The sequence below is a fragment of the Gigantopelta aegis genome, chromosome 6, assembly GCF_016097555.1.
Source record: "Gigantopelta aegis isolate Gae_Host chromosome 6, Gae_host_genome, whole genome shotgun sequence".
In the NCBI taxonomy this organism is placed as follows: domain Eukaryota; kingdom Metazoa; phylum Mollusca; class Gastropoda; order Neomphalida; family Peltospiridae; genus Gigantopelta; species Gigantopelta aegis.
In genome coordinates, this window is record NC_054704.1 from 65377319 (window position 1) to 65404240 (window position 26922).

The window sequence follows — 26922 nt, forward strand, 5'->3', positions numbered from 1 at the left end:
CAGACTATGGGTAGCCACCAGGGGGTGGAGCATGTCATGGGTAGCCACCAAGGGGAGGAGACTAGAGAGCAATGTATGTTGTAGATGGGTAGTCACCAGAGGGTGGAGCACCAGATGGGTAGTCTAATAGGAAAATACCCAGGGGTGGAACTTCGGGTGGTTTCGTTAAACCAAACAAAAATCTTAAACTTACATGTACAGAAAGAAAGAAAGAAGTGTTTTATTTAACGACGCACTCAACACATTTTATTTACGGTTATATGGCGCCAGACATATGGTAGGACCACCAGATTTTGAGAGGAAACCCGCTGTCGCCACTACATGGGCTACTCTTTCCGATTAACAGCAAGGGATCTTTTATTTGCGCTTCCCACAGGCAGGATAGCACAAAACATGGCCTTTGTTGAACCAGTTAGGGATCACTGGTAGGTGCAAGTGGTTTACACCTACCCACTGAGCCTTGCGGGGCACTCACCAGGGTTTGGATCGGTATCTGGATTACCAATCCCATGCCTCGACTGGGATCCGAACCCAGTACCACCAGCCTGTAGACCAGATGGCCTAAGCCACGCCACCGGGGGTGGAACACCAGATGGGTAGTCACCAAAGGGAGAACGCATACCCTGACTGTGGGTAACCAGTGTTTGGTGGGGCAGGTTAGCCAGATCCTGATGATACGCCACGCCTGCATCGTGTTTTGCATGTTGATCACGCTTTCCACTGTACGCTAGGAGAAAGGGAGCAATTTCTAAATAAAAAAATTGTTTTATTTAACGACACCACTAAAGCACATTAATTAATTAATCATCGGCTATTGGATGTCAAACAATTGGTAATTATGACTCGTAGTCATCAGAGGAAACCCGCTACATTTTTCCTAATGCAGTAAGGGATCTTTTATATGCACTTTCCCACAGACAGGAAAACACATACCACGGCCTGTGTCCAGTTGTGGTGCACTGGTTGGAACGAGAAAAACCCAATCAGCTGAATGGATCCACTGAGGTGGTTCGATCCTACGACGCAAGCACCTCAAGCGAGCACTCAACCGACTGAGCTAAATTCCGCCCCCAATTTCTATATACCTCTGATGTATTAACTTTTGTTTTAGGATTCTGTTGAATTATTTATTTAGCAAGTTGCCAATCCACGTTGAATCATTGTTTTGAAATATTTTAACAAGTCAATATTTTTCAGCTTTATATTTATAGTTGAGTTGTTAATTTTATATCTCGTAGCTTTCGCTCGTTAGTTACATTTTAAAACAACTCGTTGTAAGATAAATGGTATCTAACGGCCACGCATGTATTGTTCTCTACTTAGTATAGAATAAAGTTGTTTCTTTTTCAAACAATAGGTAATCTTTAAAAAAAAAAAATCTTGGACTTAAATTTTCTTGGTTTAAAAGCACACACACACATTTAATTTAAATTTTCTTGGTTTAAAAGCACACACACACATTTAAATGGTAAAGTTAAATTCGTGCATGGAAAAGGTAGCATCATAAATTCGTATTATATGTATTGTGTATTATATTTCCGTTGTGTTCTTAAATTCGTTGATTGCATTAATCCACGAAATACACATCCATTAGATCACCACGAACAGTAAATTAATAGTGAATATTTAGAGCTAAGTAACAGTGGTGATCATGGGACCAACTGACTCCTCGGAAACCTTTAGGTGAGCACTCTCCAACTGAGCTATAACACACACACACATACGCACGTACGCGCACGCACACACACACACACACACACACACACACACATACGCACGTAAGCACGCGCACACACACACACACACACACACACACACACACACACTCGTCCAATCAATGGACAAAATCAGATGGGAGAAAAAAACAAAATAATATCGACCGTAAAGTGAATTATCTGCATTTAATTGTGTCAGATGCATCTGATTACAAAAGAACGACGATGACAACAACAACTACTACAACAAAAATGTGAATTACTTACTACAGGGTTTTTAAACTGTTCGCGTTATTTCACAAATCATGTACACGATGACAAAAACAACGTAAAGTTTATATATATCTTATTACCTCGTATAAAGCTCATAAAGACTGGATGCGGCTCGTGCGTGCGGTCCGACTACTGCGTCTGATGAAGCCGCGGTTTCCATTTTGGCCATATACTAGTATACCAGATACGAATATTTCATTGCGGCTGGTTGCAAGGAAATGTTTTATTTAACGACGCACTCTACACATTTTATTTACGGTTATATGGCGTCGGACATATGGTTACGGATCACACAGATATTGAGAGAAAAAACTCCTGTCGCCACTTCATGAGCTACTCTTTTCGATTAGCAGCAAGGGATCTTTTATACGCACCATCCCACAGACAGGATAACACATACCACGGCCTTTGATATACCAGTCGTGGTGCACTGGCTGGAACGAGAAATAGCCCAATGGGCCTCCCGATAGGGATCGATCCCAGACCGACCGCGCATCAAACGAGCGCTATACCACTGATACGTTTTATAGGCGAACTCATAGCAAGCATCCAGTCTAGACGCTCTTATTGAAACTAATAGCGTTCGATTAATTTTCTTTACCCGCACCGCACGCACGCACCGCATCCAGTCTATATTCACCTGTAGACAAGTGTATTGGTAAATAATAATAAAAAATATTCTTCTTATTACTTATAACACTTAGTTTCCAACTCTTAGTTTCCAGTGGTCCACTTGATACGTCCCCGAATACGACGTGATGTAGCCCAGTCGTCGTTGAAGCAGTTTCAGGAGTTTGACAGTTTCATCTTCACCGCCGTCGTCGTCAGACTCAGTGATGGCGGCGTCATTACGGACAACGTCTGGCTCCAAATCAAGGTCGCCCGATACTGTTACAGAACTTTCCGTTAGATGGTAGGCGAACTGTAATTTAGACGTTCACAAAAGCACAGCATTACTTCGAATTTATTTTATATACCGGTACTTTTTATTATATGTATACAATAACACACACATCTACATACATATCTACACACACACACACACACACGCACAAACCACGCGGGCACAAAGGTAATTTATTATATATTTTCGAATCAATTTTTTCTATACGTTCATTCCTCCATTCATTCATTCATTCATTCATTCATTCATTCATTCATTCATTCATTCATTCATTCATTCATTCATTCATTCGTTTATTTATTCATTAGTTGAATACTGCTATTTCCATCTCCTGTCATGTTTTACTTTAGATATTAAAGGGACCTTTTAACTACTGTAATTACATGTTAAATATATTGTTCCAAATAAAATATTCGTGGTTGTATTTTAAACGGTTTTCTGATCGTCCTAGTGTTTGCACTAGGTCAAACTAGCCCATTCATAAGTAAATAAATATATACTCATTTATAAGTGATAAAATATTCATTTATTTTTAATGCTGTTAATTGTTGTAATAGATAACATGGATTATTTATATATATATATAACTTAGATGGTTTTAGTGGAAACAATTATTTTTAAAAGTTAACTTTATTCTAAACTGATGAAAATTGTTTGCATATTTTTTTTATAAACAAACCATAAAGTATGCCTAATGTTGTGTAAATTGATAAATTGATTAAACATGATTTCAGTATGAAAAATCTACATTAAAAATTAATTATTTTAAATTACTTTTTTCTTTTTTTGGGGGGGGGGGTATCAACAGTTAAAATTGGGCAAGTGGATTTTTCACCATGGCCAGTGAATATTCAAATCTACTGGTCTATGGCAAGTAAATTAAAAACCAAATTCTAGAACCCATGTTAGGTCAAAATTATTGGGATACCAAATACAGTTTGGGCTACTTACGAATATTAAGACGATCAGTAACACATTGAATCTACAGACACTGATATTCTAAACAAGGAAATATACAGCAACCGTGATTAGATTGTGTATGCATGTTTCTTCTAAAATAGTTTTGTTGCTGAAGGTTGGACAGAACATGTATTACCCATTATACTGATGCCCCACAACGTCATTTAAAGTCTTTGAAAATCCGTTTATTTGACGGCAGAGTCATTACTATTGTTTCTTTTTGTTGTGTGTTTCTTTGTTGGGGTTTTTGTGTGGTTTTTTGCTTGTTGGTTGTTTCTTTTTGTGTTGTGTTTCTTTTTGTTGTTGTTTTTTTGTTTGTTTGTTTTTATTGTTGTTGTTGTTTGTTGCTGTTTGTTGTTTGTTGTTGTTGTTTGTTTGTTTGTTTATTTTGTTGTTTGTTGTTTGTTGTTGTTTTTGAATGTTTTTTTGTTTGAAAAAATTGTTCATTCCTAATCACTTGTAATATCAAAGAACATGGCATGTACTGATGTAAAAAAATACCAGGGAACACATCGCATTGTAGACCAAATTTAATTCATACTAGCGTAATAGTTTGTCTGTATTTCACACCAAGTTGTAATGTGGGATTGAATGTCTGTATTGGATGTGCCGCCTATGGAATTCCCAAACAACTTTGATAATATGAATTGATTTTTGATGCATCATTATTTTTTTGCTAGAGGTTATCCTTATCCTTATCCAATTATTTCATTAGTAGCAAGGGATCTTCTATATGCACCATCCCACACAGGATCGCACATACCACGACCTTTGATATACCAGTCGTGGGGCACTGGCTGGAACGAGAAATAGCCCAATGGGCCCATCAACGGAGATCGATCCTAGACGGACCGCGCATCAGGCGAGCGTTTTACCACTGGTCTGCGTCCCACGCCCTGTATATAAGATGATGTCTACGTGTTGTGGTTTTCTTCTCATGATTAGTAGCATAGGTTTCACAATTACTATTATTATGTTTACTAACTAATCACGGCAATTATACAAAGTACTGGGGGGTAACGTTCGTATTGTGCTTTCTTAACCATGACAAGTGTAATTTAACTTTAACTAGATTTTAGTAAAGAAGCGTTCAGACTGAGCAACTTGAAGTAACGAGTTGTATCATGCATATATGTATTGCACTCGTTTTGCTTGCTGCATGACTTGTAGTATGCATTTACAACAGATATACGATTTATTGTTCCTCGACTGCATAATACAAGTGGTTACAAGTCACATCATAGGCGTCGGGAGGCTGGGTCCGACGAACAAAACCCATCCTCACTCTTAAGAAGACGCGGATGCGCGGTCGGTTTAGGATCGATCCCCGTTGGTGGCCCCATTGTGCTATTTCTCGTTCCAGCCAGTGCTCCATAGCCGGTGTAACAAACGCCGTGGTATGTACTATCCTGTCTTTGGAATGGTGCATATAAAATATCCCTTGCTGCTAATCGAAAAGACTAGCCCATGAGGTGGCGACAGCGGGTTTCCTGTGGAAATATCACTTGTAGGTATTCGGTACCGCCTTGTACCCCCAGGCGATATTCGGTTATTGTAATAAATAGCTAGGATTTAGATTTATCGGGGAGAAACATATTGGAAGGCTTCCAGGGAACGTTAGTCCGTTTGGACTTGGTAAATATTATTTCTGCTCTGTTGTATAACCTTGATGTGATTGATGTGACTTTAAATATTTTAATACTGTATTATACCAATATTATTTAGACAGTGTTTCCGGTAACTGACGAAGTAAATTGTAGGCTTCACAGTTCTAAAAATATAAAGCTTAGCCGGTCATCCTAGAGGACCTAGGTAAACTGTATGTTATTGTCTTTATTGTGATAGGTACCAGTATTAAGTCTGTATTACAGGTTACTGAATGAGTAGTTAAGGGTTAATTAAAAATTAACCAGTTAGGAATAGAGTTGTAATTCCTTTATTAATTAAGTTCCCCTGGAAGCGTTTCTCAATTATCACACGTGTGGGTGTTGTATCACGGTGAAGTGATTAGAATTTTGTGTAAACTAGACACCTAGTGATTAACTAATTAAGTGATTAGTTCTGGATTGTTATTATTATTGTTGTTGTTAACTAATTAACTGCGGCAAATATATTTGTCAGCTTAAAGTTAATACAGATTCCAAAGTGTATTGTGTTTTGGTTGTGTTTTCTAGTGAACTAACGTGCTATATTTTATATACTTTATATAGATCTTATCTCTGTTTATACCTAGAGCCGAGCCGCTCGGGTATACACTGCCCGATACAGAGAGATCTAATAGATATACAGTTAGGAGAGATATTTGGATACTCGTGTTTCATTCAGTTACGGGTATTATAGGATCCCCGTGACAATGCGGAAAAACATATATTTGATATGTAATTACAGTCGTTAAAAAGTCTCTGTTAGTCGGTAACATCTTAAAAACTGCAGGAAACTCAGGAATGTCCCTTTAACAAATATACCTTCCTTTCCACAGGAATAGCCTGTACACTAGTTTGTTTCTTAACTCTTTATTAAGTAAAAATATCGCAAATACCATATGGTTGAATCAGTATTGTTAATTAAGCATTTGTGATGCATTTGATATATACATGTAGGCGTACGGGCTCCTATTTTCGTAAAGGGGGGGGGGGGGGGGAGGAGGAGGCAGGATAGCTTTTGCCCGAATTAAACGGAAATGCGCGAATCTGGAAATACATGATAAAAAGGTCTCAGGTTAGCACGTTTTGCCAGAACATCTGTATAATTCGAGACTTTACTAGTTGGCCCCCGGCCCCCCCCCCCCCCCCCCCCCCCCCCCACCCCCCGTCTCGCACGCATATGATTTTGTAGTGCCAGAATACCAGGGCAGTAGCGCTAAGGTCTACAGCAAATTTGTGAAGACCAAGTCTTTTGTGTGTATATGCGCTTCTTATAAAAATACTAGTATTCGTTGAGAAAAGTGTATTTGTATCAACCAGATCAAATATTATGAAGCAATAAAATGAATGTCATAGCTTGTCGGTGAAGCGGTGATTCCCGAGTTTGCTGCATTGTAAGATGTTTCCGACTAATAAAATATTTCAACAATTAAACTTAAATGTTAAATATATTTTCTCTTTTAGAATAACAGTGTCTGTATATTCAATGTGTTTCTGGACGTCTTAATATTTGTAAGAAGCCCAAACTGGATTTTGTCTTCAAATAATTTCGTACGTACGACAAAACTATATTTTAGCAAATAAAATGAAATTTAACCTAGTACAAATATTAGAACGATCAGAAACACGCTTAATATACAGCCACTAATATTTTATGCAAAAAAATATATTTGATATGTAATTACAGTCATCAAAAAGTCTCTGTTAGTCGACAACATCTTAAAATATTGCAGCAAACTCAGGAATGTCCCTTTAAAATATGAATATCTGTGATGTTCATTTCACCCTAATCTTTGCAGTATTAATTAACGTTGACTGCCTATAGGAATTTCGTACGTCATATTACCCCCACCTAAATATAAAACAAACGTTTTGATTTGATAAAAAAACGCGTATGTGCAATCCTCCTGTATTTGGCATGGTGCATATAACGGGTCCCAGGGTCCTTTGACCAGTTGTGGTGCACTGGTTGGAACAAGAAAAGCCCCAATCAGTTGAACGGATCCACTGAGGAGGTTCGATCCTGCGACGCAAGCACCTTAACAAAGCGCTCAGCCGACATAGCTAAATCCCGCCGCGTGTATGCATGTATACATGTATGTATGGATGGATGGATGGATGTATCTATCTATGTATATTATATGTATTTTTTTGCATATATGCATTGATATTTGTATGCATGTATGTATGTATGTATGTATGTATGTATGTAGTCATATATGTATATACAAATGTATGTATGAATAACTGCATGAGTGGATGCATACATGGACAGATGGATGAACAGATGGGCGAATGAATGTATGGGTGAGTATATGGTTGGATAGATGTATGTGTAAATAAATACAGGGGTGGATGGGCAAACATTCCGATCCTTCCTCTCTGCCGTCCCTGAAAACAACAGAATGTAATGTCGTGCTCGTGTCACTCTGGATGACTGGCTTTCCGGCCCGTGCGTTAAACGGGGAACGGAAGTCAGCATGCTTCCGGTCTATAAACTGGGCTGCGTTCAGCCAGACCGAGCAGAAAAAAAAAAATGTCCGCTACACTGGTTTAAAAGCTTCACATTGAACCAAATGGCCACGTCGGAAGCCAATCAAACAGTTCGCTAACGTTAGCGAAACGTTTGCTGGCTGAACTTAGGTCTGCTCACAAACAGCCTTGACCTCGACTCCAGTATGTAAACCTCTGCGCAGTATTCCACTTGCAAATATGAATGCCAGGATTTTATTGTGTGTTTACTTACTGCAAATGACCGTAGATGATGTACATGGCCATCGCAGGCAGTTTAGAAAACAGATGGAAATGATAAACGCGAAAATTAAACGGGAGGTAGAGGTTGCCATTGACATGATGCAAGATCAAATGCATGATGAATTCACGGATTTGATCGAAGAGTACGACAGACGTGGCCTAGAGGAAAAGATCAGCGTTCTGAAAGACCGGCTGAGCATTGAAAAGGTAAAGCGAATATCGTTAGAAAAAAAGATGGAGACGCTGGTATTAAAAGTTGATTCTCTGGAAAGACGAATTTCAAAACAGACTTGCTCACACCAACAGCAGGATGGTGTGTCGGCGTCGGCAGCTGCAACATCGTCGGTGAGTTCAGGTGACCACGTCAGGCACAGAAGGGCAATCCAACCACCTGGTGGCTTCCTGCAATAGGTGAGAATCGGTCTAGATCTATATGGCACCTACTCCGAAGGGACGTAGAAAGTGTGGTTGTTTCTACGTCCGAATATTGTATATATATAGCTGGTATTCAAACTTTGTGGTACCATATTTCAACCGTTTCTCAACCGAGTGCAACAAATGGACGCACAAAGCAACAATCATCAGGGGCGTGTTCGCAGGAAAATTTGCAGGGGGGGGGGGGGGGGGGGTTCGAGCGCGAATCGCCCGTGGCGGCCACGGATCGTCTGACTGGGCCCTCCCCCCGAATAAGTTTGAAATAATTACGTATCATAGGGCTATTCTGACGTGTTTCTCGAGCTAGCCCATCTGAGCTTTCTGAAAAACCAAAATTTCAACCGTTTCTCGGGGGTGAACAAATGGGGGCACAAAGCAAAAATGTATAACCTGCCGTACTCACTAAATCCCGATTGAAGTACTTGCATCATTGTTAACAAAATAAATCTTCCAACGACAACATAAAACAATTTGCCCGCCATATTAAATTTGCTAAATAGAGGGAAGCAACTCACCCTGCACAGTAAGACAAGTATTGACTTAATGTGCGCCGTGCACTATATCGCACTGTGATAGTTTTAACCACACTGACGCAAACACTAGCACTTCACAAAAGTTAATTAGTATTTATAAATCACGGTAATACGAACGGTTAGTTTATCATGACGTAAGAGAAACAGGGAGGTAATACTGCTGTCATTTTGACCGTGTCATGTTGAAACATGGTAGTTTGTTAAGGCACGCTTTTAAATTTGCTTAATGATTTGATTATAACTATTGTCTTTGTCACATATAGGTATGGTCCTTAACCATATGTCTGACGCCAAATAACCGTAAATAAAATGTGTTGAGTGCGTCGTTAAATAAAACATTTTCTTTCTTTTTTGGGGCCACATATAGAAACACACGCGTGTACACTGTCTCTGTGTCTCTTTCTGCTTGTCTGTTTTTCTCTGTCTCTGTCTTGCTCTGTCTCTCAGTCTGTCTGTCCTCTCTCTCTCTCTCTCTCTCTCTCTCTCTCTCTCTCTCTCTCTCTCTCTCTCTCTCTCTCTCTCTCTCTCTCTCTCTCTCTCTCATCTCATCTGTGTGTGTGGGGGGGGGGGGGTTGTGGGGGTAGTTCGGGTGGGTGTTGACGTATAAGCTTGTTATATGATTTGACGTTCAGTGTTAGATGTTAGTTAAACTTGGGTCTAGTGTGTTTCATATCGTAATGTTTAGTTATACAGTATAGTTGATATTTTTTGCCACGAAGCATATTCTCATTTTAAAATGCCACTTTTTTGGTCACATATAGAAACACTCACACGCGTGTACACTGTCTCTGTGTCTCTGTGTCTCTTTCTGCTTGTCTGTTTTTCTGTCTCTGTCTTGCTCTGTCTCTCAGTCTGTCTGTCCTCTCTGTCTCTCTGTCTCTCTCTCAGTCTCTCTCTCTCTCTCTCTCTCTCTCAAAGCATCTGTGTGTGGGGTGGGGTGGGGTGGGGGTGGGGGGTGTTTGCGGGGGTAGTTCGGGTGAGTGTTGACGTATAAGCTTGTTATATGATTTGACGTTCAATGTTAGATGTTAAACTTGGGTCTAGTGTGTTTCATATCGTAATGTTTAGTTATACAGTATAGTTGATATTTTTTGCCAGGAAACATATCCTCATTTTAAAATGCCACTTAGCCCAGTGGTAAAGCGTTCGCTTGATGCGCGGTCCGTCTGGGATCGATCCCCGTCGGTGGGCCCATTGGGCTATTTCTCACTCCAGCCAGTGCACCACGACTGGTATATCAAAGACCGTGGTATGTGCTATCCTGTCTGTGGAATGGTGCATATAAAAGATCCCTTGCTGCTAATCGGAAAGAGTAGCCCATGAAGTGGCGACAATATGTGTGTGGTCCTTAACCATATGTCCGACGCCATATAACGGTAAATAAAATGTGTTGAGTGTGTCGTTAAATAATACGATGATGAAGTAACTTTGACAGTTAAAAAAAAAAGGGACGGGGGGTCTGATTGGCTAAATGCACCACGTGACGTCCCAACATAGGTATTGCAGTATGTGTTACAATCGCGAAAATGTCCCATCGCGCTATAAATATATCGTGCGCACTCCAAGTGGTTTGACCTGGTTATATGTCGTAGCGTACGACTTTTAATAGTTTTCCCTTTGTACACCTTGAAATTAGCTCATACAACTGTTTCAACGAACAACATTTCCAGCCTAGAGCTCGACGCGGTAAGACGTGTTTGTTTCGCTTGTGCATACTGCACGTGCTTTCGTGTGCTCGAATTGGGAATCCTCCATTTTGTTTTGTTTTGTTTTTGTCAGCGAAATGGGAGTTTTCTACTGGAATGTATGCGGCCATTGGAACTTATTGAACGCATCTCGTTTCGACAGACTGCACCACCAGGTTGGATTCTTTTTTTAGCGAGATTCCTTATCTCCACGTCATTTCTCTGGCTATGTCCACCAGTTTTTCCGTGACTCGTATGACGGCCATTCTGCAGAACGCCACGGTTGTTCGCGTTTAGTCTCTACATGTCCAAGCCTGTCCTAGCAGCACTGGAGATTTAGTTCATCAAGATAAACGTCTCCGGCACGATATTTATTATTGTGATGTTTATTGCTGTGCCGTAACGTTTATCCATTGGATCGAATTTTCCATTTGCAATCACGATTTAATAAAATCAGGCATATGTGCTTTATTTAAGAGCTTCAACACGTACAACAACGTATTTTAATAAATTTTAGACAAAAATATTAAGTACAATACCTTTGGTAACCTTTCCAGAATTAGATGTTTGAAGATGACACATTTGTACATTTGAAACCTACTTTTATCCTGGCACATAGGAAATGCGGAATGAAAATTTTGCGGAACAAGAATTATTCGTATCAAGCATTTTATGTACACCCAATAAAAAGAAATATTGCAGAACTGAATGGAATTGATTATTTATTTTGTTATTTGTGTTTCTATATATGTGCTCTGTGTGGGTTGCTTTATATGCATTATTAATATTATCGCATTCAAGTTTTGGGGAACGGCCTCAGTGGCGTCGTGGCAGGCCATCGGTCTACAGGCTGGTAGGTACTGGGTTCGGATCCCAGTCGAGACATGGGATTTTTAATCCAGATACCGACTCCAAACCCTGAGTGAGTGCTCCGCAAGGCTCAATGGGTAGGTGTAAACCACTTGCACCGACCAGTGATCCATAACTGGTTCAACAAAGGCCATGGTTTGTGCTATCCTGCCTGTGGGAAGCGCAAATAAAAGATCCCTTGCTGCCAATCGGAAGAGTAGCCCATGTAGTGGCGACAGTGGGTTTCCTCTCAAAATCTGTGTGGTCCTTAACCATATGTCTGACGCCATATAACCGTAAATAAAATGTGTTGAGTGCGTCGTTAAATAAAACATTTCTTTCTTTTTCTTTTCAAGTTTTGGGGTGTATTATTATTTTTTATTATTATTAAAAAAATAATGATTGTCAGTACAGGTCATTACTTATTTTAAGGCCTTCATTTATTTACTTTTTTAAAAATTATTATTTCCTTTAGTATTTTTGAAAAATTGTTTATTATTACAGGCCATTACTTACATGCGTTTCAAAAGTTTTTCTCTTGTTTTTTTTCTTAAAAAAATCTTAGTTTAATTATCATTGCAGGTCATTAGTTATTTTAAGGGGTTTATTTAATTATTTATTATTCATTTTTACTCTTCATTTTTGTTTTATTATTAATTTGTTTTTAGCTATAATTACTGGTTATTAGTTATTTTAGGGTTTTTATTCAATTTAAAACAAAAACAAAATATTATAAATTTCTTATAATTAACCTGCACAACCCCCAACTCCACAACCTAAAAAAATCATTGATTATAATTGTTTCATTAATCTTTCATAATATTTAGCAAGTTCTGAGGAAAGGTGCACAGACACACAAATAAATGGGGAAACAGACAATATGAAAGTTAAACTAACTGTTGAAAATATTTTATACATATACATCTAAAATGTTATAATGATTTTCACTGACACATTCAAGTCTGAAAATAGTAACATCAGATGCCTCATAGCAACAGTTGCCCTAGGCATGGACCTCGATATACCTGACGTAGACATTGTCGTCCATGTTGGTGCCCCAATTTCGGTGTTGTCCTACTGGCAGGAAGTTGGCAGATGTGTACGAGATGGAAGGAGAGGTTATGCCATGACTGTATACGACCATTTTACTCTGTCCTTAAAAACCACAGAAAAAGATCTGGCAAAGTTGTTAGGAATGCAAATCACGTTTGTAGCCTACTCGTGCAAATGTGATGAATAAATTTGAAGGTATCACCAGTGATAGTGATGATACACAATGTGGACAATGTGACACAAATGCTATTTGCAAATGCGCTAGATGCTAATGTTGTTCTACCCGCACTGCTCAATGTCCCTGCCAAGATAAAATTAAATTTGGAATAGAAAAATGTCTAAATTTGTAAATTACATTATGAATACGTGGTAGTAAACGTCACCTGTGATATGTGTTTTGCACCTTTCAATAATAGGTGTGGAAAACGTTAAGAGTTGCTGCCATAGCCTCGCAACCATGTGAAGTTGTATTGTACTGATGTGTTTCATTCATACTGTTGATGACAACTGCTGTTAGTGATAATTCATTCCTACTTACCTAATTTAACATTAACTGTGTTGTTGAGGATTGCCTCGCAACCATATGAACATTTATTGTAATAATTAATGTATAACTGTGACTTGGTGACAACTGCTGCTTGTGATAACTGCCTTGTACCTGTCTGCACATCGGCTAAACCGAAGTGTACTTTGATTCCTACTTAACCATTTGAACATTAACTGTGTTGTTGAATGTAATTAATTCATAAGTGTGACTTGGTGACAACTGCTGCTTGAGACAACTGCCTCGTACCAATGTGTGTTAAACACGGGTAAGCACACTAAATTACGAATAATGCACATTAATTACGAATAATGCACATTAACAAGAAAACAACAAGAAACAAGCAAAAGTAAAGTTTGTTTTATTTAACGACGCCGCTAGAGCACATTGATTTTTTATCTTATCATCGGCTATTGGACGTCAAACATATGGTCATTCTGACACTGTTTTTAGAGGAAACCCGCTGTCGCCACATAGGCTACTCTTTTTACGACAGGCAGCAAGGGATCTTTTATTTGCGCTTCCCACAGGCAGGATAGCACAAACCATGGCCTTTGTTGAACCAGTTATGGATCACTGGTCGGTGCAAGTGGTTTACACCTACCCATTGAGCCTTGCGGAGCACTCACTCAGGGTTTGGAGTCGGTATCTGGATTAAAAATCCCATGCCTCGACTGGGATCTGAACCCAGTACCTACCAGCCTGTAGACCGATGGCCTGCCACGACGCCACCGAGGCCGGTAGAAACAAGCAAATGCGTGATCTCTTGCCACCCCGTTTCATCCCTCTATGTTTGTCTCCCCCAACCCCCTCTGTGTTGTGTGTATATATAAGTGTGTGTGTGTAAAGGAAACATTTATAAATGGAAAAGCACGTTTTTATTCAGTTAATAATTAAATTAATTAAGTAATTAATTATTATTATTAAATCAATAATTTATTTATTATGTTATTTATTTATAATAATTACTAACATTATTCAGTAATTTATTATTATATTATTTATTAAGTATTAATTAATAATTGTTTAATTATATTATTTAGTTGTTATTATTACTTAATTTATTATTTATTAATTGATTTAAAAAAATATTATTCATTAATTAGTTTATTTATTTATTTATTTATTATTATTATAATTCTTCTTCTTCTTCTTATTATTATTAAATGTGATATTTTATTAAATATCGTGGAAGAAACTCGTGAACCCGAGACGAATAATAATAAAAAATAATCCGATCCCGCCAATAGTTTTCAATCACATTTTAAATATGCTCATAATGGCCGGTGGGAATATTCGAGATTTTGTTCGTAACTGAAAATTGGATTAATGCAGGATTACTATTTGGACAAAATGTCAATTTATACGTAAAACGTAACTCGGGAGCTTTTCTTTATACAGTAAGTGTTTGTATTTGTTATTACATCTCATATTTCGCCACGAAATAATTAATTCCATGATTGTATCGATTCCGCCTGAAAATTGGGCGGAAAGTGCACGCCTGTTTTTGCTGTTAAACTTGTAAACATCGGAGGTCCAATAAATGTCAAAATGTTAAAAAACGGACCGTAGATGTTTACCTTGGTGAACTATGGAAGATTGACCGCCCCACTCTAAGAAGAAATAGGAAGCGAGATCGACCCCTACTACTCTTTTCTAGACTTTACTTTGCTTTATATTGATACCATCTCATATCCTCCGGAGTCGGGCCCGTCCGCACCACTATACCAACCCTTGACGACTGGACTATACCCTAGTCTGATGCTCTCTATCATTTAGACGGATCCGGCTTCTCAAGATCTGTATTTCAGCACAGCACTACACCTTCAACGTCAATCTAGGGGTTTTCTTGACAGGATGCAACCCATCTCGTCCCTACAAGCTGTGCACCTTAACGGCCATAACGAGGCCACTCACGTGGACACATAGATCGGACTTTAAACTTTTAGACCTTCGTTCAAAATTTTATGTCGAAATTACTTCTTTTTAAAAATATTATTAAATAGTCCGATCCTTTCTTCTTTCTCATATTTATTTTTGGACTGTCCTATTAAAATGCTCCAAATTATATAAATATTCAGCCGAGCAGTCAATTCCGTTTATTTTTGGCTTGTAACTTTTTATTTTATTTTTTAAAATTCTATTAACTTTTTTACTAATTGCTATTGTAAACATTCTGCCTATTTTAAACTCTAGTATACCCCTCCTTTCTGTCCCGGACCAGTCACTGGCGAAGTCAGAGATTGTGCCCGGGAGAGACGTGCTTGAACCTTAATTGGATATAGGCACGTTAATATGTTATCCGATCCAATCAACGAACAATGATGCTTTAGTGTTACAGTATATGTACAGACAGCGATCATTATACATAAGTATGATAATACTGTAATACAAACAAATAGTACGTGAAACGGGGTCACAGCTGATGTGAACTGCTATTGTTATAACGTGTTTGACTGTGTGTGTACACAAAATGTATTGCTGGCTGGCTGGCTAATTTTAACATGCTCATGATATACCACGAAGGTTTCGATCATGTCTATGTCGAGTCCTGTCTCTGTATAGCCAGGGGTTTGACTCGGGACAGATAAGTATTGCAAGCAACTGATTCAATACTTTGTCTAATAAATACTATATTATTTTCTTCACTTGTTATTATATCGGTTTTATGGGTGAGAGAAAAAAGGATGTTATGATGTAATATAGTAACTGTAATTCTAACGTGTGGTGAAATACATGAAAGTTATAAATAGATCAGCTGGTTAGAGAAAGAAAGGAAGAAAGAAATGTTTTATTTAAAGACGCACTCAACACATTTTATTTACGGTTATATGGCGTCAGACATGGTTACGGACCACACAGATATTGAGAGAGGAAACTCGCTGTCGCCACTTCATGAACTATCCTTTTCGATTAGCAGCAAGGGATCTTTTATATGCACCATCCCACAGACAGGATAGCACAAACTTAAGGCAATAAATAAACTTGCTGAATAGCAATACCTGTGCTGGGACATCACGTGATGCATTTAGCCAATCAGAGCGCCGTTCCTTGTCCCTTGATGTTCAACTGTCAAAGTTACTTCATCAACCACAGACTTCGTGTGTCACTGGTTGGAACGGGAAAAACACCAATACCCCGAGGGCAATTCAACATCTGAAGAGGTTCAGCGGAACTAAAAATATGTATAGGGTGTATACTACCAAATCAAATCCCATAGACGACAATAGTAACATATGTGGCTAAAACTCCTACCTGCAGCGTATCAATCGACATAAACGCTACGGATATAAATACTACCACCTCTCACACTTAAAGTGAATCAGAAAAAATTGGGGGTCAATCTGCTCGTTTCTGAGATAACGGATAGCGTCTATGACTACCCTAGTTTTGCACAAAATTCGAGTACCTTTTATTACAGGTACCCCATACATGTTTCAAGCACAAGGCTACTTAACACACTGGTACTAGATGAAATAAAATTGCATTTTTTTTTACCCAGATGAAACTATTATTTTTTACAACCAACACACTCACATTTATAACCAATCACAGGACTTGTGGTGTTCACTTTTCTATCAAAAGTTCGGTGCACCTCGAACTTTGACCCAGCCAGAAGTTATTTGGTCTAGTACTACCTATACTGCTAACAAACATTTTTCAAAAGGTGTCCAGCTATGTGTCTTTATGACAACCAGGGTCTGGTGTATTCTGACATAAACTGACAACCTCACTGAAACTGTTGTTTCTACAGTGCAACCTAATATAATGTACACCTCAAAAGGCATATATATTGCATGTAGTTTTGTACAAATGCAATATGTCATATTAAACAACAAAATGTTTTAAAATAAAACTTCTGAAGATATTTACTTTCAGTTGGGTGTGTGTACTGAGGTATATATGTAGAGACAACAAAGATAGTCAGAGTACCTCTACCCATTTAAAGAATTCCATTAAAACACATGCACTTGACTGACCCCTAGATTATGAAGACCTTAACAGGCACATCAAAGAAATATCAGTATTAAAAAAATACACTGTCTGAGGAAGGAAACACAAACATGACTGTACCTGTATGAAGTAATGACTTAATGTCCTGAACATTAGTGTTGGGAGGAAATCCTGTATGTTGGATGTGGGTGTCTTCATGTTACCAGGTGTGGGAATTTCAAATCCATCGGCCATGCTGATTTTCATAATGAACCATAAAAACCATTGGCAGCCACCAATATTCCTGACTATATTTTATTTATAGCCTACTGTAGTTGGATGTTTTAATAGTTGTCATATCTGGAATTTTCATGCAGCTTTCACACATTTATTTTTGATTAATTACTGAAAAAAGCTATTTTTAAATGACAAAATTACCCGAACATATATTTTCTTGCATTATTTTCTAATCCGGATGAATACAATATGTATATTGGATGTATGCCTACAATCTGTAATCCAGCATTTTATTTAGCTAGTAACATTAGGTAATACAGCTTTAACAATAAAATAAATTATCAACTTAAACCAAGGCAGATTATCAAATCTGAAAAAAAATGGTTCTGAATCTAGTATAAACTCAAAATGCTCTTCATGAGAGCTAACTAAGTGATTATTAAGAAGAAAAAAAATGATTTGGAGATCTAAGTATATGTTTAGCAACCTAATTGTTATGTATAAATTAGAACAGAAGGCACAATAGTGACAACAAATTTAATTATGTTTTTGGTAAAGTTTTTCTTCAAATTTACTTTAAATTTTGCATAAAACTACAAATTTGCCTAAAATATAACTTAGCACCCTATAAATATGTCAAAATGACAATAAAAATCAAGTTCTTTACAAATTTGAGTTTTCAGAATTTCATACATGAAAAATTAACAATGTTAATGGAAACTAAAGACATTAACCCACTATTGGCACATGCTATTTTTAATATAAAAATAAATTGCTATTAAAACCTTAGTTCAGGTTGCCTATATATAATACCATATTTAAGAGCAGTTGTATATGGCAGGTCAAATACCATGTAAAAAGAAATTATTGAAATCTTTACAGTATGAATTATAGGCCAAAACCAACTTTTCTTCAGTGCTAACTTTGATTCAAACTCCATTCAGAGCCATGTACAGAGGTTATTGTCAAGGTCAAGGTCACTGTGAACTTGCATTGTCGAGTGATGGCTAATTAATCAACCAGTATAGTTTAATTAAATAAAATGACAAAATCATAATATTTTTTATTATGCACTGAATATGTGCTATAGGGTGTATACTACCAAATCAAATCCCATAGACGACAATAGTAACATATGTGGCTAAAACTCATACCTGCAGTGTATCAATCGACATAAACGCCACGGATATAAATACTACCACCTCTCACACTTAAAGTGAATCAGAAAAAATTGGGGGTCAAGCTGCTCGTTTCTGAGATAACGGATAGCGTCTATGACTACCCTAGTTTTGCACAAAATTCGAGTACTTTTTTTTACAGGTACCCCATACATGTTTCAAGCACAAGGCTACTTAACACACTGGTACTAGATGAAATAAAATTGCATTTTTTTTTTACCCAGATGAAACTATTATTTTTTACAACCAACACACTCACATTTATAACCAATCACAGGACTTGTGGTGTTCACTTCTCTATCAAAAGTTCGGTGCACCTCGAACTTTGACCCAGCCAGAAGTTATTTGGTCTAGTACTACCTATAGAGTTATATTAATTAAAACATTTTTTTTTTTTTTTTTAACATGTTCCATTTCTCGAGGGTTTTTTTCTTTTCTTTATACCTGGTGTGCTGAAAAAACCCGTCTCAATTTCTAAAATTGATTCACGGGAAGCGTACTTGCAAAACAAAATATATTAAACATATACACGAAATCACTTTCATTATTGTGTGTTTGCATTATAAGTTTCCGTTAATACATACTTAATTTTAAACAGTGCATGACAACAATCCTAACTGTATAAAATGAGGTACCATTGAAAAGCTACTTAATATATGAAGTACGTACTAAACAATTGTGATCGATTGGTCTAACGGTTTATTCTACCACAGACCGTTATCTGTGTTTGTTTCTTCTTTTTGTGAGGATAAAATGTACTTCCTTACTATTGTGGAAACTATAAAGCCGTATCCTAAAGCTGTATGCGAGCGACGTGAGCAATTTAAAAAAAAACCCCAAAACAACATCCTAACCGTTATCTGTTAATATGTCGTGCTTTATGTTTTATGTATTTATGTATATGTATTATGCTTTGTCTTGCTACATCCTAACCGTTATCTGTTAATATGTCGTGCTTTATGTTTTATGTATTTATGTATATGTATTATGCTTTGTCTTGCTACATCCTAACCGTTATCTGTTAATATGTCGTGCTTTATGTTTTATGTATTTATGTATATGTATTATGCTTTGTTTCAAATATTTGTAGCAATAGTAGTCGGCTATAATGTTATAACATTTGTAATTAGGAGTTTAAAATATGTTTCAAACAAACAACCGCACGCGTACGACGCGACAGATTGATGTTGTCGAGCGCGCGACACAAAAAAAGAAAGAAAGAAATGTTTTATTTAACGACGCACTCAACACATTTTATTTACTGATATATGGCGTCAGACATATGGTTAAGGACCACACAGATTCTGTGAGGAAACCCGCTGTCGCCACTACATGGGCTACTCTTTCCGATTAGCAGCAAGGGATCTTTTATTTGCGCTTCCCACAGGCAGGATAGCACAAACCATGGCCTTTGTTGAACCAGTTATGGATCACTGGTCGGTGCAAGTGGTTTACACCTACCCACTGAGCCTTGCGGAGCACCAACTCAGGGTTTGGAGTCGGTATCTGGATTAAAAATTCCATGCCTCGACTGGGATCCGAACCCAGTACCTACCAGCCTGTAGACCGATGGCCTAACCACGACGCCACCGAGGCCGGTGCGCGCGACACAATACCGATAGGAAGTGTTTCTATTTTTTGTCGCGAAACACGAGCGACAAAAATATATTAACTAAACAAACAACTTTTACTTGGCAGTTTCAACTGTTTTCAACAATTTTAAAATGAATACATATTATGGCGTCGCTCGCGTCGCACGCGTCCAGTTAGGATGCAGTTTAACCGGTCACGAGCGAGGCGAGCGATGTAAGCGATTATTTTAGAAATCATTTATTTTAATCGCCGTATCCTAACCGTACGCGTATGGTGCGATGGATAAATATGTCCCGTTGCACGCGTCCAGTTAGGATTCGGCAATTGAAATCAATGATTTCTAAAATAATTGCTTGTATCTCTCCCGTCTGGTTAGGATACAGCTTAACTCTCGGAAAAGTAATGAACTGTGTTTTATTCTGGTAAAACAGTCTAACAAAGTCGATCGACCCTCGGTTTAGTAAGTATAACAGACATTCAGTGGCATCTCATCGGTATATCATGTTTTTGACATTGCGTTTTATGTCATGTACCATTTTAGACGTTATCCATGTATGAATGTGAAACGTCTCTCTCTCTCTCTCTCTCTCTCTCTCTCTCTCTCTCTCTCTCTCTCTCTCTCTCTCTCTCTCTCTCTCTCTCTCTCACACACACACACACTCACCACCACTAGCACCACCACCACCACCACCACCACTACTACACCACCACTACACCACCACCACTACCACCACTACCACCACCACCACCACTACTACACCACCACTACACCACCACCACTACCACCACTACCACCACCACCACCACCACCACCACACACCACCACCACCACCACCACCACCACCACCACCACTACCACTACCACTACCACTACCAACAGTTCAATATTCTGATCTGCCATCTTTTAATTTTTTCATTTGTCATCCAAGAATAAATATAAGATACTATATTGTATTGCTTACATAGTCATAATACACCTTCATTACATTCTGTTTGGTAATATTAACTATCTTTGATCTCAACAGCTCACATCAAAGGTTGTCACATTCTCCTAAACGACCCCTCCGCGCGAGGTACGCCCACTTTCCGCGGAAACCCCCCGAGAAAGGTTTACCCGACTACCAGCTGCTACAACGTGTCTGCGTCGACCATGTCGAGGGAAGTCCACGTCCTGGGGGCCTATCAGAACCAGAATACTGGAGACACGGGGCCCACGAAGCAGACTCAAGGCAACACCACGAAACCGAGAACCACAGTACAGATTATTGGCAGCACCAAGAAACCTGTCATTCTAGTTCTCGTCTCACACGAGGCTGTTTCGTGGGACGTTCTGGTGCCGCCGGGCCTAGTTGTGGAACAAATTTACCTGGTAAAAAGGCATTCTTTCATTCATTTTTTAAAGGAAGGAAGGAAGAAAATGTCTTATTTAACGACGCAGTCAACACATTTTATTTATGGTTATATGACGTCGGACATATGGTTAAGGATCACACAAATATATAGAGAGGAAACCTGCTGTCGCCACTTCATGGGCTACTCTTTTCGATTAGCAGCAAGGGATTTTTTTATGTGTATCATCCCACAGACAGGATAGTAAATACCACAGCCTTTGTTACACCAGCTGTGGAGCACTGGCTGGAACGAGAAATAGCACAATGGGGCCACCGACGGGGATCGATCCTAAATCGACCACTGGGCTACGTCCCGCCCCTCACTTTTTAAAGGGAAGAAGGACCACATTTTCTTAAGAGTGAGGATGGGTTTTGTCCGTCGGACCCAGCCTCCCGACGCCTATGATGTGACTTGAAGTAACCACTTGTATCATGCAGTCGAGGATCAATAAATCGTATATCTGTTGTAAATGCATACTACAAGTCATGCAGCAAGCAAAACGAGTGCAGTACATATCGCATGATGCAAATCGTTACTTCAAGTTGCTCAGTCTGAACACTTCTTTACTAAAATCTAGTTAAAGTTAAATTACACTTGTCATGGTTAAGAAAGCACAATACGAACGATACCCCCAGTACTTTGTATAATTGCCGTGATTAGTTAGTAAACATAATAATAGTAATTGTGACACCTATGCCACAAATCATGAGAAGAAAACCACAACACATAGACATCATCTTATATACAGGGTGTAGGACGCAGACCAGTGGTAAAGCGCTCGCCTGATGCGCGGTCCGTCTAGGATCGATCTCCGTTGATGGGCCCATTGGGCTATTTGCCCCACGACTGGTATATCAAAGGTCGTGGTATGTGCGATCCTGTGTGGGATGGTGCATATAGAAGATCCCATGCTACTAATGAAATAATTGGATAAGGATAAGGATAACACGGATAGCAACAAGAAATAATGATTGCATCAAAAATCAATTCATATTATCAGAAGTTGACTGGGAACATATAGGCGGCACATCCAACACTACAGACATTCAATCCCACATTACAACTTGGTGTGAAATACAGACATTATTACGCTAGTAGTGAATTAAATTTGGTCTACAATGCGATGTGTTCCCTTATTTCTTTACATCAGTACATGCCATGTTCTTTGATATTACAAGTGATTAGGAATGAACTTTTTTTTCAAACAAACAAACATTCAAAAACAACAACAAACAACAACAATAATAAACAAACAAACAAACAACAACAACAAACAACAAACAGCAACAAACAACAACAATAATAAACAAACAAACAAAAACAACAAAGAAACACACAACAAAAAGAAACAACCAACAAGCAAAAAACCGCACAAAAACCCCAACAAAGAAACACACAACAAAAAGAAACAATAGTAATGACTCTGCCGTCAAATTAACGGATTTTCAAAGACTTTAAATGACGTTATGGGGCATCAATATAATGGGTAATAAATGTTCTGTCCAACCTTCAGCAACAAAACTATTTTAGAAGAAACATGCATACACAATCTAATCACGGTTGCTGTATATTTCCTTGTTTAGAATATCAGTGTCTGTAGATTCAATGTGTTACTGATCGTCTTAATATTCGTAAGTAGCCCAAACTGTATTTGGTATCCCAATAATTTTGACCTAACATGGGTTCTAGAATTTGGTTTTTAATTTACTTGCCATAGACCAGTAGATTTGAATATTCACTGGCCATGGTGAAAAATCCACTTGCCCAATTTTAACTGTTGATACGCCCCCCCCTAATTTTTTTTTTTAGTAATTTATAATAATTAATTTTTAATGTAGATTTTTCATACTGAAATCATGTTTAATCAATTTATCAATTTACACAACATTAGGCATACTTTATGGTTTGTTTATAAAAAAAATATGCAAACAATTTTCATCAGTTTAGAATAAAGTTAACTTTTAAAAATAATTGTTTCCACTAAAACCATCTAAGTTATATATATATATAAATAATCCATGTTATCTATTACAACAATTAACAGCATTAAAAATAAATGAATATTTTATCACTTATAAATGAGTATATATTTATTTACTTATGAATGGGCTAGTTTGACCTAGTGCAAACACTAGGACGATCAGAAAACCGTTTAAAATACAACCACGAATATTTTATTTGGAACAATATATTTAACATGTAATTACAGTAGTTAAAAGGTCCCTTTAATATCTAAAGTAAAACATGACAGGAGATGGAAATAGCAGTATTCAACTAATGAATAAATAAACGAATGAATGAATGAATGAATGAATGAATGAATGAATGGATGAATGAATGAATGAATGAATGAATGAATGAATGGAGGAATGAACGTATAGAAAAAATTGATTCGAAAATATATAATAAATTACCTTTGTGCCCGCGTGGTTTGTGCGAGTGTGTGTGTGTGTGTAGATATGTATGTAGATGTGTGTGGTTTTGTATACATATAATAAAAAGTACCGGTATATAAAATAAATTCGAAGTAATGCTGTGCTTTTGTGAACTTCTAAATTACAGTTCGCCTACCATCTAACGGAAAGTTCTGTAACAGTATCGAGCGACCTTGATTTGGAGCCAGACGTTGTCCGTAATGACGCCGCCATCACTGAGTCTGACGACGACGGCAGTGAAGATGAAACTGTCAAACTCCTGAAACTGCTTCAACGACGACTGGGCTACATCACGTCGTATTCGGGGACGTATCAAGTGGACCACTGGAAACTAAGAGTTGGAAACTAAGTGTTATAAGTAATAAGAAGAATATTTTTTATTATTATTTACCAATACACTTGTCTACAGGTGAATATAGACTGGATGCGGTGCGTGCGTGCGGTGCGGGTAAAGAAAATTAATCGAACGCTATTAGTTTCAATAAGAGCGTCTAGACTGGATGCTTGCTTGCGTACTCAGTGGTATAGCGCTCGTTTGATGCGCGGTCGGTCTGGGATCGATCCCTATCGGGAGGCCCATTGGGCTATTTCTCGTTCCAGCCAGTGCACCACGACTGGTATATCAAAGGCCGTGGTATGTGTTATCCTGTCTGTGGGATGGTGCGTATAAAAGATCCCTTGCTGCTAATCGAAAAGAGTAGCTCATGAAGTGGCGACAGGAGTTTTTTCTCTCAATATCTGTGTGATCCGTAACCATATGTCCGACGCCATATAACCGTAAATAAAATGTGTAGAGTGCGTCGTTAAATAAAACATTTCCTTGCAACCAGCCGCAATGAAATATTCGTATCTGGTATACTAGTATATGGCCAAAATGGAAACCGCGGCTTCATCAGACGCAGTAGTCGGACCGCACGCACGAGCCGCATCCAGTCTTTATGAGCTTTATACGAGGTAATAAGATATATATAAACTTTACGTTGTTTTTGTCATCGTGTACATGATTTGTGAAATAACGCGAACAGTTTAAAAACCCTGTAGTAAGTAATTCACATTTTTGTTGTAGTAGTTGTTGTTGTCATCGTCGTTGTTTTGTAATCAGATGCATCTGACACAATTAAATGCAGATAATTCACTTTACGGTCGATATTATTTTGTTTTTTCTCCCATCTGATTTTGTCCATTGATTGGACGAGTGTGTGTGTGTGTGTGTGTGTGTGTGTGTGTGTGTGTGTGCGCGTGCTTACGTGCGTATGTGTGTGTGTGTGTGTGTGTGTGTGTGTGTGTGCGTGCGCGTACGTGCGTATGTGTGTGTGTGTTATAGCTCAGTTGGAGAGTGCTCACCTAAAGGTTTCCGAGGAGTCAGTTGGTCCCATGATCACCACTGTTACTTAGCTCTAAATATTCACTATTAATTTACTGTTCGTGGTGATCTAATGGATGTGTATTTCGTGGATTAATGCAATCAACGAATTTAAGAACACAACGGAAATATAATACATCAGGCGGGCGCTTTAAAAACTGAGCTACGTTCAGCCCCTCATAATTTTATAGTGCAGACGACACATAAACTAAGCGGAAAGTAGCCCAGTGTTAAAGCGGTCGCTAGATGCGCGGTCGGTCTAGGATCGGACCCCGTCGGTGGGCCTATTGGGCTATTTCTCGTTCCAGCCAGTGCACCACGACTGGTATGTTAAAGGCTGTGGTATGTGCTATCCTGTCTGTTTGATGGTGCTACTAATTGAAAAAAATGTAGAGGGTTTGTTCTCTAAGACTATATTGTCAGAATTACTAAATGTTTTACATCCAACAGCCGATGATTAATAAATTAATGTGCTCTAGTGGTGTCGATAAACAAATACAAACTTTAAAACAAAGTTTAACTTATGAACGTGGCCCCGACTAGTTTGAATAGGTAGTGTAGGCAGGCGGTTTTGTTTTGTCCTGCTCTATATAAATAAAGATTTTATTCATACGGGCCTGTGTTGGTAGATATTACGGAATTTTGGAGTCAGTAGGCTGGTATCACACAATGGGGTACTCAAATTCAAGTTGGAACTCTTCAGATTACGAGTGAAAAGAAAAAGCTAAAAAGTATGGACTCTACACTAAAGGATGTGTTGAACCTCAAAATTATGTACCTGAGTTTGCTGCCCCTCGCATAGCGTACGGTGGAAAGCGTGATAAACATGCAAAACACGATGCAGGCGTTGCGTATCCACCAGGATCTGGCTACCCCGCCTCATCAAACACCGCTTTCCCACAACCTGGGTATACCCATCTGGTGCACCACCCCTTCGTGGCTACCCATCTTTTACTCCACCCTTTGGTGGCTACCAAACTGGTGCTCCACCCCCTGGTGGCTACCAAACTGATACTCCACCCCTGGTGGCTACCAAACTGATACCCCACTCCCTGGTGACTACCAAACTGGTGCTCCACCCCCTGGAGACTACTAAATTGGTGCTCCACCTTATGGAGGAGTGTATCCTGCAGTGCAGCACCCTCGTCAAGGCTTCACTGCCCCTGGTCAGGCATCACCCCTGTTTCCTCTCCACAACCGCAGGGTGGATATCCACCACGACCAGGGCATCTGCCACCACAGTGGAGTATCCACCCCCATAAAACTATGATTCCATTAAATGGAGTTGCCGCCCGGGTGCGGTGTGGGTACGGGTGCTTCTAATATCGTACACCATTGTTTTTATAGTAAGTGTTTCCATTAATGCGATTTTCGTACGGCGTTTTTTTTTTCCCGATCGGATCACAGTGCAAATCCAGCTAGTCTGCAGAAGAATCGCACAGA

General features: G+C 38.6%; 2 protein-coding genes across 2 annotated transcripts in view; one reads left to right on the forward strand and one right to left on the reverse strand.

Annotated features, from left to right (window-relative positions):
- The first annotated feature begins 8032 nt into the window (after window positions 1-8032).
- Window positions 8033-24724, forward strand: LOC121376447. The gene is made up of 3 exons (XM_041504322.1): window positions 8033-8660; window positions 21315-21658; window positions 24244-24724. Exons 2-3 carry the CDS (start codon window positions 21440-21442, stop codon window positions 24463-24465), a joined length of 441 nt encoding a protein of 146 aa, XP_041360256.1. The 5' UTR covers window positions 8033-8660; window positions 21315-21439; the 3' UTR covers window positions 24466-24724.
- Window positions 24725-26897: 2173 nt separating this feature from the next.
- Window positions 26898-26922, reverse strand: part of LOC121374683 — a 26540-nt gene continuing 26515 nt past the window's right edge. The window contains exon 14 of the mRNA XM_041501786.1: window positions 26898-26902. Coding sequence (XP_041357720.1) covers window positions 26898-26902 — 5 coding nt within the window. The remainder of the gene's footprint in view (window positions 26903-26922) is intronic.

What these genes read in the sequence shown, in the direction of transcription:
- LOC121376447 (XM_041504322.1), top strand. Translation starts at nt 21,440, where the DNA reads ATGTCGAGGGAAGTCCACGTCCTGGGGGCCTATCAGAACCAGAATACT. An exon ending in TTGTGGAACAAATTTACCTG is followed by an intron (nt 21,659 to 24,243) that starts GTAAAAAGGCAT and finishes TCTAAATTACAG; the next exon opens with TTCGCCTACCATCTAACGGA.